Source organism: Simochromis diagramma, unplaced genomic scaffold, assembly GCF_900408965.1.
Source record: "Simochromis diagramma unplaced genomic scaffold, fSimDia1.1 OVJJ01000483.1, whole genome shotgun sequence".
NCBI lineage: Eukaryota > Metazoa > Chordata > Actinopteri > Cichliformes > Cichlidae > Simochromis > Simochromis diagramma.
Window position 1 is genome coordinate 1,098,276 of NW_024386835.1, and position 13,549 is coordinate 1,111,824.

The window sequence follows — 13,549 nt, forward strand, 5'->3', positions numbered from 1 at the left end:
GTTTTCAAATAGAGGCGCTTTTGGAGCTGCCGTAAAACGTTTTGTGTCCTTATTCAGATAAGCCTTTTGCGTCACAATAACTACAAAACAACTAAATAACAGAATTTATGGCTGTTACAAATCCACTAAAAGAAACTAATTTTTTTGCCACCGGGATATATCCTCTTTCATTTACCCGAACACGACAAACCGATTAAAAAATTGACCGGCAGAGGGCGCTACAGAACAATGCTTTGAGCTGGGAATGAGCACAAACCCATTCATAGAACATGGAAAAAGAAGAAGCCAAAATAAGAAAAACAGACATGGGAAGAAAGAGACATCATATGTATCCTCACACAGCCAAATATTCAAGTATCCTATCATATGAAGAAGAAAATGGACAATTATACACATGGAAAAAGCTCAGAGAAAATCTAGTAGGTGAGATATGATGGAGGGTTTAAAACCATCATCTCTTTTATAGATTTACATGTCTGTTTTTATGAATTGCTATCTATGTTTATTTGTGATCGTGCTTCACATATAGGAGTGTCTGTTGATATTTATGGATTTCATATTTCTCATAGTGTACAGCTACATGTCACAGGTAAACCCAAATACACTGCTATTGATTTTTTTCCCCTCTTGAAAAGTGTTAGTCTTTCCACTGGCCAGTGCACTCAAACACAATCTCCGGTCCTCATTTATCATTTGTCATTAATGGAGATGAGGCTGTGGGTGAAGATGTGAATAATGGCCTTCTTCTCTGTGTCACGGGTAAGTGATCAACACTGAAGCCTCTAAGCAGTACAAGATAATGTTTATTTTTTTAAAGCAAACACTTGCCGAGAACAATAAATATCATGTCTATTTATTCACAGTGTTTTCTGTACTATTATTGTGATGTGTAAATAAGTGCTTTATGAATCACTGGTATTTAAGATGCTTATCTCCATCACCTTCTAAAACAGAGAAATGCCCCCGTGCCTCCCCACACTGCATCCTCTGTGTTTGTTGAAAATGTTTAGTTGTTTTCCAACTTTTTGTTGCAGGTCAACTGATTAGTAAGCATCAAGTCTGAGAGACAAGTGGGCGTTTTATCTCTTCAGGGAATGAAAAGTCCTGCTCAACAGATGGCAAGTGCTGCATACGAACAGAGACTGCAGAGAACTTACTGGCAACTCAGTGCTGCTATAAACACAACTACCACCTATTCCTTAGTGATACTTCATGCCTTGAGTCCAGCTCAAAGATCAGTAACTGTTTTTATTCCTTGCTCAGAATTACTATTGTCAGAAGTGTAGATGAGTTCAAGACAAGAAAGACCAAAGCCATCTCTCTTTTCTGGGGAAGCTTAGGCCCTTTGAAATCTGGATGTGTTCCGAGTCTGATGGCCATTTCTCATCCTTGATGCCGTGGCACACTCGAGCAGCAGACTGAGGGTAGCAGAACCAACATAAACTGATCCTCCAGGCCAGTAGCGCTGTGGGTGTGGAGCTTGACTCTCAGATGGTGGTGTCAGAAAGGAGGATGGTGTCCAAGTCACGGACAATATTGGACAGTCCTGCACACTCTCTCCATGACAGTCACCACAGATGCCCCACAGGAAACCATTTGTACCTGTGTCCATCAAAAAAAGTCCTTCCTATGACACCTGAACTATTTAAATTAGCTTTATGCTGTATAGATTGCACACAGTATCATTCACCTTTTGAGCATTCGTCTTTGAATCTTGCGTCTTGAATAGAGCACCTTATTTTTTTTACATATAGGACATATTTTTCCATCTTCCATATTTATATATTAATTGAGCATCTGATTCTGAAAAGTCCTTCTTTTTGACCACATTTTACATATTTAAATAACACATTAAATACACAGTGGGGACAATGCATTACAAAGTGACCTCAACCTTTAGAAGAATCCTAGCAAATCATATGATAATCATTCTTGGTAAATATACAATCTGCTGTCATGTGTGTCATGATGGGTTTCTGTTGCATAATTTCCTGTTTCTTTCTCTGTTGTGTGCACCATCCATGTATTAATCACTTCCTGTTTCATTTTGACATTTGTTTAGTCTTACAACACAGTTAGTTGTGCTTCCAGCCCAGTTTTCTGTTTTACACACTTTTCTGTGGCACAACAGTGTCCAGTTAGCCAATCATGCTCCTCAGTATGCACCTCCAGTTGTTTAACCTAAAACTTTGCAGATTGTATTGTGATTGCACCTTATTTCTGTGCTTGTGTGGTTTCTGGCCAAGTGCCCGGGCTGCCTACCACAGTCCAAAGACATACATGGGATTACGTTAATTTGTAATTATAAATTGGCCGTAGGTGTGAATGGTTTTGTGTCTCATTCTTTTGTTAGCCATATGAATGACTGGTGAGGCGTTCAGGGTGTAACCTGCCTCTTGCCTTTATGACAGCTGGGATAGGCTCCATCAGTCCCCCAAAACAACAATAACAAAACAGTATATTTTGGACATATTAAAAAATGAACTCTAATTTAAAAAAATCCCTGAACAGTTTCATTAATTATCTAAATTTATTTTACTTGTTATGAAAGCACCTGCAATGTCTAAGAGATTTCCAGCTAATTCAAGCAACATCCACCCTGTAGTGCTGATCTCTGTCACACCTGACACACAACTGAGGTGCTCCCTTATGGCTTCACTCTTCAGACGTGTAGGTGATGCATAGGGTCTGACAAATACCGCACAAAGATACAGAGTTATCTACACAGTAAAGACACACAACACAGGAAGACGCACGGTTTCTCTTTCATATCCAAGCTCACTGAACCCAGACATAGATATACACACACAGCCTTTCAAAGGCCATTTAAAATTCCTTTGGGCCTTTTACTCCTGTGAAGAGGCTTGTGCATGCTGTGTTCAACAGCCTGAAAACATCAGTTGACATCACAAGGCCAGCGAAGAATTCAAACCTAACTCCTTAAATCATAACTGGTGAGAAAGCAGCAGGGCAGAGCAAGCCTGCGTGCACACTGTTTGAAGGAGACAAACGCTTTAAAGATCTTCTGTGCAGTAATTGATCAATTAGATGCTTATTGGGTGACTAGCTAATTGTTCCATCTCATTTGTACCATGTAATATGTAAATTGTACTTAAATTGGTGTTGCTGGCTGAATACTAATGCAGGCCCTTAGCTTACAATGATATGCTATTTCTTTTGTCAAATGAAAGTAATTTGTAGCTATATTCTGAAAACCCTACATGTCTTGATAATTTAATGCTCATTTGTAACAATTGATTTACAAAAACAGTGCCATGCATACAGACTTTCTAATGGAATCAATAATGTTTAATACACAGTTCATAAAAGATTGAATAAACCATACTTATAAGTCATTAACCCTTTGAGGTCTAAAACTATCCTAACTAACTATCTAACCTTAGCCTATGAAAATCTCACAGTGGTATTTTTTATAATCTTTCATTCTCTAGAGCCTTGGTAATCTGTAATCAGGGCCCCGAAAAGCGCTATATAAATGCAATCCATCATTATTATTATTATTATAATCACCAACCTTCACACATCAAAAGCTGTTCATATTGTTTCCATAAAAGTCTGCTTCAACTTTCTCAAAAATACATGCTTAAGGTAGGGATGTCATCTATGATGACTTAGACCTCAGAGGGTTAATGTGTGAAATTGAAATATTCTTAATGTGCTTAGATATAGAAAAGAAAAGTACTTGTATGAATGTGTGTGATTGGGTGACTGAGGAAAAAGTGCTCTGGTCTTTTACCAGCCATACAAAAGTAATCTGTATGGCTAGTAAAAGACTGCTTCCCACAAACCTGTATATGTATTTGTATATATCTGTATCTGCATCATATATATACACTTATATGATTTCTAGAAAGAATTTCTTAATTTGACTTTAACTTCATGTCAGCAAATCGTGAATGAGCGGGAGTGGAAATAAACCTAACCTAAGCCCCAAACAGGTCTTGGTGGGTGTAAAACCCCTTGGATGTAAGTCATCACTGATGACGCCAACCCTAGCACTGAGCTCTAACCAAAACCCAATGTTTGGAGTCAAGCAAAAGGCAAAAAAAGCTGTTTTTTGATGAAAAATAAATATTTTTGATCCGTATCAGTGAGAATTATTTTCCCCTGATTGCTAAGACTTTGAAGAACTGTTTTTAAACAGAACAACATTATATATTCTGATAGCATAAGATTTGGATTGGACCTCACGCGGTTAATAACATCTGCTGCTGAATCATTTTGCAATAACGAAGTTAAAAATCTCACGTTCAGGGGGAAAAAAAGTCTTTCTTTCTTTCTTCTTAAAAATCAAATGATTGTGTTTTGAAATGTGGCAGAACGTAGATCTGGAATCTGTCAAGTGTCAGCTCATGATACTGATGCCTGTGAACTGCAGATGGAAATAAAATGCAGAGGTGTATAGTGTGTCAGTATGCCGATTTTATGCCATTTCAATGTGAGTCACGCAGCCTGGTTCTTCTGAACCGAGAATAGCTAAGGTGACAACAATCTGAGTTCCCAGAACTGTTAAAAACAGTGACAGATCCAAATGACAGTGTCTGTCAGAAACACACTCAGTCTCTGTCACAATGCTTATCTTCATGACACAAATGCAAGGAACAGGCTGCAACACTGACATGGCACAGGGATCTGTACAAGCATTACTTACTTAAAAACAGAAACTGAATAAATTTGGACCATATTTGTTTGTTCCTTTGCAAAGAATTAACAGTTCTTCTCCCCTATTTTATTTATTCTTGCTTCTACTGATGTTTCACAGGCTTACTGTAGGAGACTAAATATATTGTTGTGACATTATTGTCAAAGTTATCTTTAATTATCAGAAAGAAGAGGTTAAACGTGACTAACATGGACAAGAGGATGCATGCTGGCAACACAGTTTTGCTTTCACCAGCTAATGGCTTGTATTCATTTATAGGTACCACATCAGTGCCGTCCTGATGTGTTATTGAGCCCTTTAAGGACCAGGCTTCTCACATTTCAAGGATTAACTCTTACAATCTCTTAAACAGTAGCCATGGTGAAAGTAGTGCAGAGATAAAAAAAAAAAAATGAGGTTTCCATGCCAATGGCGAATAATTGGCGGATGATGGCTTGGTTAGGTTAGCACTGAAGCTGTGAGAACAACTGAAACAGGAGCCTGAAGGTGGAACACCTTTAGTGTTGATAATGATGCTCTGTGTTGCAAATGTTTGAGCAATAAGAACAGAACAACAATAACTGACGGTAAAAAAAAAAATGAAGGTGCGTGGATTACAAATGTGGTTGAATGAGGCTGCTCATGCTCTGAGGATATAAACCATTGTGTGGTTGCAGGATTGGAAGTAGGCAGAAGTAGTTATAGTGAGGTCTCCGGGAAATAAAGATTTGAATTTATGGAAACGTTGCTTTGTGCGTGTGTGTGTGTGCACAGCTCCACGTATTACTGATATTATGGTCAGTACTACACAGTCACATTATGGGGGTAGCGCCATTCTTCTTAAGGAGAAGACATGCTTTAAAGCAAATAAGTAATGGTTAAAACTATAGTTTTTGTTTTCCGAACATTAATGTGTGCCAATGTGTGTCCCCTGAAGTCGTGGATAAACGTGTGTGTGTGAGAGCGAGAGAGCGAGAGAGGGGGGGCGGGTGGAAGAGGAAGGAGGGATGGTTGATAATGTGAAGGGGGCTCACGTGACAAGCTTTTAAATTCCTGTTTCCCTGCAGCGCAATTTGTCAGTCTGAATTGTGTATGGCTGCTTCGCTCTTGGTACGCATGCCTGCTTATTTTGGACACAGGAGGTACTAGGACTTTCCTGCTGGAAACCTTCAGGCGTCTCCTTGTCCCCTTCATCATGTTGTTATTATAGTTTTCAGTCCGTTTGTGTGTGTGTGTGTGTTTTCCCTCACCCTGCTGAAGGCTTTGAGTTTTTGAGCAGCAGGAGGAGGAGGACTCCTGGCAGCAGAGAAAGCAGTCAGAGAGAAGAATGCAACACCGGACTGCTGCTCAACTGTCATTTCTGCGATAGGGTGATTAAAAAGCTGGAGGAATACAACTGCGGGATACAATAGCACTGAGCCTCATTATTACTGTTTCCCCCCCCTTACCGATGCATGGTCACTAGAAAACAAAGGAGAAAAAAAACGGAGGATCGCGTTGCAACGTTGCAAGTCGGAGATCAACTGCAGAGACCCCCCCAAAAGTCGTCGACGGACAGGGGCTCAACCCCATAACCCGAGGAACCATGTCATCCACGAGATTCAGAAAGGACAAGGAGATCATAGCGGAGTATGAGACCCAAGTGAAAGGTGCGGTGTGAATCTGATGCCTGTGTCCGCTCTGTGTGGATCGTCTGTCCGCCGATTCTGTTCTCTCTACGAGCCAGTTTTAATTGGCTCGAGCCCTGCATCCCTTTCCTCCTTTATTTGTATTTTTAAAATAGAAAAAATTCAAAGCAATATCCTTTATATTGCAAACCTTATAGCACAGATTGACTTCTCCCTCAAGATAACAAGCAAACCGTGACAGTCAAGTAAATGACAAGAGCAGCAGACTATAGTCTTCTCTCCCGTGTGCAAAGGCTTCTGTCATTAATTTACCATCAGCCAGTGGGATGTCTGTAAGCTGAATGTTAATTTGTCATCATGTGGTTAGGGTCCAGGTTCTGCACGCTTTGTTGTTGCTGGGTAAAATGATCCCTGTGCAAAGGATGGAGGTTGGACTGCTTTTATTATCGCACCTCATTCTTTCTGATTCTTGAGGGGGAAGCCTGTGTTTGGCTTGTTGTGGTTTGTGGTTGGATGATAGACTAATATTTAGGAATAGTAGGTTATATATTATAAATCCATATTCTCTGTGTTATAGGCTAATCTCATATGATGACATGGTGGCTTAGACTGAATGCACATAAGTACCTGCTCACCCTCCCCATGCTTTGCCTTTGATTCCTTGATGGTGCCTGTGGTTTGACTCACTGCTTTCACCTGACAACATGGGTAACACACGCTCTTTGATTGCATGCCAGCCTTTATCTAAAACTCATCCGGCACTCTTTAACTATAACACGAGCCTATTAGCATTGGCAGTGCAGTGTTTCTCTCACTGTGTGACACCTAGGCTCAGATGGACTCTGCTGGTTTTGGAGTGGTTCTGTACCATTTAATCCTGATTTAATAATTTAAAAGAAAAAATCAGAGGATAACCAGGGCAAATAGCTGAGGAATGAAGACATCAATTGTGCACACAAGCATAGGGTGCTGGCCATGATTGACTCTGGGGTTCAGTTTCAAGGCCGTAAGCTCACTGCTGGCACTCTCACTCTCTGTGGTTCCACTGGTGCTAAATGTCTGATGATCACCCTTTCAGTCGTGTACCTGTCTGGACCACTGGATGCTAAGTGTGAGAATCTACACTTGTCACATGGTGTTGAAAGTGGATCAGCGGATTCATTTATTTGTTTTGTTACTTTCAACCATTTCCTAACTCTTTTTTACTGTTATTATGTTTTTTATTCTTTTGTCTTGTGGCCTTGGCTGATCATTGAAAAAAACTGCCTGTACACAACTGAGCACTTATCTGATTCTCTTGCTTTCCTCTTTACCCAAGACATTTTCTGATAATTCAGGCGTCAGTTTAGTACTGTGACAGAATTGCTGCTGTTTCTTAGATCCAGGCCCTGTCTGCTGCCTCTTTGAATTAAATGGGGCCTTTCAGCTGCGTGAGAAGGAAGGATGTTAATTTATGATGAATGCTGCTTGTTTCTCATTCACAGCTGGTGTGTATCATAGCCTGCAGACAGAGAGGGCTCTGCTCTTGACATACACCGCCTCACAACAATGGTAATGTTATGAGCTGAACCTGGCAGTGAGCGCACGATAATGAAATTCAGATTGAAAATCGCTCCTGTCTTACTCTGAGTTATTGCTTAATGGCTAATGTGTACATGGCAGAAGGGGCCAGATCATCAGAGTGTCAGTGATGGGTTAATAACACGATGGCGGGGTTGCTTTATTATGTATGAGGGCTTATAGATGGGTGACAAAAAGATCATTTGGCTTCAGAAACAAAGAAGAAACCCCATCAGTAGGTTCACTGTGGATCAGTACTGGGGTTGCTTAAATGTGACCGGTGCAGGGAGCTGGCATGTCATATCAAAAGTTAATCTGTTAGAGTGCAACAAACTACTTTGCTAAAACCTTAACTCCTGCTATTAATGAATTCTTGACAACCCTTGAGGCCGGCTGCCAAAGCTGAGGCCTCTGTGAGACGGGGTTCACTTTGTTCAAGCTGTTCAGCTGGTAGATCTCGCATTAGCATGTCAATAGAGACGGTTCGTACACTGCATTTACTGAGGAGTTTGGACTTTTGTAACTAACTGCCATGTGGTTACTGGACTGCAGCTATTCTTCCTCCTGTTTGCCAGTTTTATAGGCAGTTTGTGAAGTGGGCTAAATCACCAGCAGCTGTCTTGACATTTACAATGGCAGCTTTAGGGATAAACCCCTGCTCGTCTGTTATTATGTACACATAAAGGCTACTCTTGGCTGCTCCGTTATTCACAATGGGTCGCTGCAGCGGATAGCTCTGCACCTTTGATTTGGCAGCTTTTTTTTTTTTTACGCCCTTCCCAAGGCAACCCCCAAAGGGTTTGTGTCTCCTCCCAAGATGAAACTGGGATCTTTTGCTTGTTAAGCAAACATGTGAACAACTACACTTTTGAGCCACCGTTATCTTATATACATGTATGTTTTAAAAGCTTTGCAGTCATGACAATCATGAGTTAATTAGCTGGCTTACCAGAGAGAACGTGGTGATGAAATAGCTTTGAAGCCAAAAATTGAAAGTCAACAGCTGAGCACTGTTTTCACCGTGACTCATTTTTATTTAACTAGTCTGGTGTTTACTCTCTCTCTCTCTCTCTCTCTCTCTCTCTCTCTCTCTCTCTCTCTCTCTCTCTCCCTCTTTCTTTTTGTGTGTGCTTTGACTGGTAGCAGGTCCTGTGTCTCCCAAAATCCAGCTCTGTAATAAATCACTAATTGGATGTCACGCAGTGCATTTTACCGTGTTGCCTTTATTTGTCAAACTGTGCATTTAAATAATGCTGTCTTCTTGTATTTAACAGCTTAAACTCATGCATGGACAGTCTCTGAATGTCTGCAATGGTGACAGTATTGTTTTTTGTTCGTTTTTTTTTGGTCGGCCCGTCCATCCATCAAATAGTTTTGAACACAATGTCTCTGAAATGGTTTAAAGGACTTTCATCAAATTTGGTTAATATTCTCATGCACTCGAGGATTAACTGATTTGTAGTTTGGTGGTTTGACCTTTTTGGTCATGACCTGAGAAAGAATAAATTATGAAAAAGATTCACTTGCATGTTGAGTAATATGGGGCTACAACTTTGTATTCTGCCATCTTCAGCCTCACTGAGCAAACATGAATTCACTTACTGCCTTTAATGAGGTTCTTTCAGTGTCTTCTCTTATATGCCGTGTTAGTCTGGACGGGCATGAATGTAAACTGAAACCTGACTGGTTTGCGGAGGCAAAGAAACGTGATGCTTTAATTCTAGTTTCATTTGATTTCTCAGTCTGGTAGCTTATATCCAAAGCTTCATATTTAACCTTTTAATGGTATGATGGTAGTCACTTCCAAGAAGTAACTAATGCCTTGCTCTTACACAAGCATCCGATTCATTACTGACAATACATCCACACACTGAACGGGCATTTAGACACTGACACACTCACCAATGCTGAGATGGTGAAGTGTTATTGAGAGGAAGTAGAGTTTGAATGTGATGGAGCTTACCAAAGATTGGAACTGGTACCATTTGGTTCTAGTTGTTTAGTTTCCCTTGTCATGAACAGAGGAATTATTGCAAGCATGGTCTCATGGAAAACTTTAGTGGTCTACAGATGTACACAAGGTATGACAGCTCATGTTCATGCGGTACGTTTCAGGTGATTCTGAAAAGGAAGCATGGTTTACCACCTCTTGCTTCAAGTTTCTCTTTGCCGTTTGTTGCTAGCCTCTGCTAGTTTCATTCTACCTGACTGAACACAGTCAAGTTTAGACTCCCAAGCAGAACCTAATGAATACCTGAAAAGAATTTGACCAACATTCGCTACATCGTTTGTTACACAATGTGTTATGAAATATTTTTCTGTGTTTTTTGCAGAGCACAAACCTGTGTGCCTCATTTACAGATCAAGCACTGCATTGCAGTATACGGCAAGGTAATCACACACCTATATGTGTGTAATTGTGAGGTGTTATGATATATTATTGGCAGTTTAAGGTCAACAATTAGCTTCCAGATTAACACATGTGCTGTTACAAAACACAGTTTTCACTGCTTGTGTGGAAATAAGACTTCAGTATGCCATGTGTTATGAAGCACCTTCTAATGAACCCCGAAGTGTTGCTTTGGTTAAACGCTGATGAGAATTCTGTGAGACACTAGGTGTGTCTCTTTTTGTTATTGCCCCAGGCCACAGACAGCTCTCTGCTGAGTGAGACACAAATCACTGTTCTGGTTGCTGTAGCTGAATTTGTTGCATTTGTGTATTGTTTTTGTCAGTATTGATGTATTGTCATCATGCTTAGATTTGGTTAGTTACCTCTCAGCACCCTGCTGAGTAGCATGAGTGTGGCAGGGTGAAAACACACATGTAGGGAGATGAAGAAATGGTCTCACTGAGTCACTGGCTGAGGATCCTCCAGCTGCCCACTTGTTTGGCAAACCTGCTGAGCATTTGCAGAGCAAAAAACATCCACTAGATATTAAGGCTGAATAAAATTTGTGTGGGACAGCTTGTTTGTTGTGTGGTCCAATAAATCTTGGACTTCATTCAGGGTTGGTTTGTTTGCATGGAGTGGCAGTGAATAGTCAAACACACAGCTCATTCGCTTTCTTGTTTAGAGTTAGATAAGATGGTTTGTACAACTCTGTGTATGCTGGTGTAGTGTTAAGATCCCCAGACCAACAGGAGATCACAAACCCAGCTTCAGGGAGGTCACAAGCTCCTAGTGTGGGTCACAAGCCTGGCTTAATGGGCAGGTTATGTGAGGAAGTCTGCCAAATCAAACATGCAGGTCCATGCTCTGTGATGTGGTGACCCTTTGGGAAATGAGGGAGCACCTGAAAGTACCCTCTTCTCTATTTCTATGTATAAAGCTAGTTTAGATTAGCACATAAACTGGAAACAGCTTGGTTCTGTTCAAAACTAACAAAATATACACACTTGTGTCACTACTCATTAATTAACACATCAGATATTCTTTGGGAGGACAGTTTAGCTAAGAGAAGTTAGTGTGGTGCTAATTACTGCACAGATTTCCAAAACACTGCACTACTCCTTAAACGAATCTTCCAACATCCTTTTATGGCAGGCCACCAAGCCAATCTTAGCCATAATTATAGAATCAGCTAATGTCAGTGACAGGCCATGTTAGCTAAATGAGCTATCTCATTAAAGGCGCTCTCTTTAAGCTGCTTTTGCTGTGCAGCTGCAAGCTGCTTTGCAACCCACATCCACCTACTACTTCACATGTGCTCGTGGAAGAACAAAGCCACGCTGCCACATATATAAATTACTGCAGATGGAAACAAAATCATTTGTAAATAGTGCGTCTGACTGAAATGTGTTTTATCCTTTCAACATTTTATTGAATAAACCTGAAAAGAAAGCTGAGATTTTCTTTATTTTTTGCATTACTTATGGCAATGACGCTAGTAACATTTAAGTATCATTTTTATCATGGCAAAATGCATGAAGTTAGGCATATGATTATTATGTGTTGTGAGATTCTATTGCACATTGTGGGTGTCAAAACAATATAGAAAGTGAGAATGCAAAACAATAACTGCTTTACATAATGGAAAAAAAAACAACACGCTATTGTAGCAGTTAAACTCTAACCCTGTGCATTGTATTTCAGTTGCTGTGCAGTCATACGTGTGTTGGATGGTATATGCACCTCAAACAACACTAAGAATAATGCAAAAGTCTACTGTTTGTAATGACAGATTGTTGAAGTCAGTAATTGTATATAACCCTGTGAATTTGAATCAGTGCATAATTTTGGTTGTTCACTCTATTTGTGTCCATAAGTAAGAAGTACAATATTCAGCACAAACTGTCCACTTGTGTTGCGTTCAGTGAACAGTATAATCATGTCATACTGAAGTTTTATCGTGCTCGCTGTCGCCAGAGTTTTGCTATAGAGCTTCCTCTTTGTTGACTCTTCTCTCGTCTCTATAAGCTCAGTATGATGAATGCAGCTGCCACTCGTTTAGCTGAGAGTTTGCTCTGTCCGTTTCACAGAAGACATAATCAGCCTTTCATAAAATGCCTAATGTCTTGAGCAAAGATTATCATTCACTGCTGTCCCACAGTTTTTCAGTTCACGATGGTGTTGATGAACCAGACAAAGGTCCATTTAAACATGAAAAAGGTTTAATTTCCTTGTTAATGTGATGCCAGTCAGTGCATGATTTCATTTCTCAATTGATTCAGCTCTGAGAAGTATTTCTCAGTTAACACTGTATTACGAGTCCAGCAATGCACAACTGTTGCTTTTGGGAGATAAAAGCATACTGTAGTTGCAGTTTGTCCTCTATTTTCAGAAAGACACAAACATGTCTTAGAGATCTTTGACGATTGCGTGCAGAATTTCAATGCTCTTATTTTTCTATTTTAAAAATTCCCATTTGTCTAACTCAGGCAGTCAGAAAGGTGTGAATGCTGAGACTGAGTGTGTTTGGGTCACTTTGTAAACTCGCATTGCTGTTCCAGAGGTGAGTTATTGCTGATAGCAGTAGTCTTTACAAGAAAAATTTCAACATGCACTTCCTGCCAAGCGACAGTAACCTTAGAAACAGGCAGAAACAAGTTTGTGTAAAAATAACAAGTTCGAAAAAGTCACTAATGAAGTAATTAGTTCGGTTCTTGCCATTGCAGGTTTGGGAGCTGTTAGATAACTTTATTCCATATTGGTGAAGCACATGTCCCACAGCAGACTTGAGATAATTAAACAGCGCACCTATTTCCAGCTAACAGATTGTAGCAGCATAAGTGGCACAGTTTCACGTGCTAATAGAAGCACAAAACTGTGGCTGCAACTACTGGTATTATATTTTTCCAGTACTAATTATCCTGATAACCTAAAGTATAATTAAACTAAACTATCTTTAAATAGTTTGTTTTGTTTGACCACCAGTCCCAAACTCAAACATTAAGTTTAGAGCTTGGTTTTATGTGCAGACCCTTACTAATTTCAACCTATTTCTTAGTAGGTCATGAGCACATATTGATCTTTTTTTCATGATAGCCAGCAAGACAATGAAACTCATGTGTTTCAGTTCTCATGAAATGAATGTTTCGAGACCTCTGAGAGGGGACTAGTCCCCCCAGACCACCTTGGAAATTTATTTTTAAAGCAAATATAATATTATTTCTGTGTTTTAATCTATCATCCATGCCCAGTTGTAGTTTGTTATAGTTTGTACAGTTCCTTAGGCCTTTCTGTAACTTATATTTT

At 40.0% G+C, this 13,549-nt stretch overlaps 1 protein-coding gene across 3 annotated transcripts in view; it reads left to right on the plus strand.

Annotated features, from left to right (window-relative positions):
• The first annotated feature begins 5,709 nt into the window (after positions 1–5,709).
• srgap3 (SLIT-ROBO Rho GTPase activating protein 3) overlaps positions 5,710–13,549 on the plus strand; it is a 57,940-nt gene continuing 50,100 nt past the window's right edge. The window contains exon 1 of one of the 3 annotated variants that reach the window (XM_040028696.1): positions 5,710–6,312. In XM_040028696.1, coding sequence (XP_039884630.1) covers positions 6,249–6,312 — 64 coding nt within the window. In that variant the 5' untranslated portion in view covers positions 5,710–6,248. The remainder of the gene's footprint in view (positions 6,313–13,549) is intronic. The other 2 variants (XM_040028697.1, XM_040028698.1) reach the window with 2 other exon arrangements.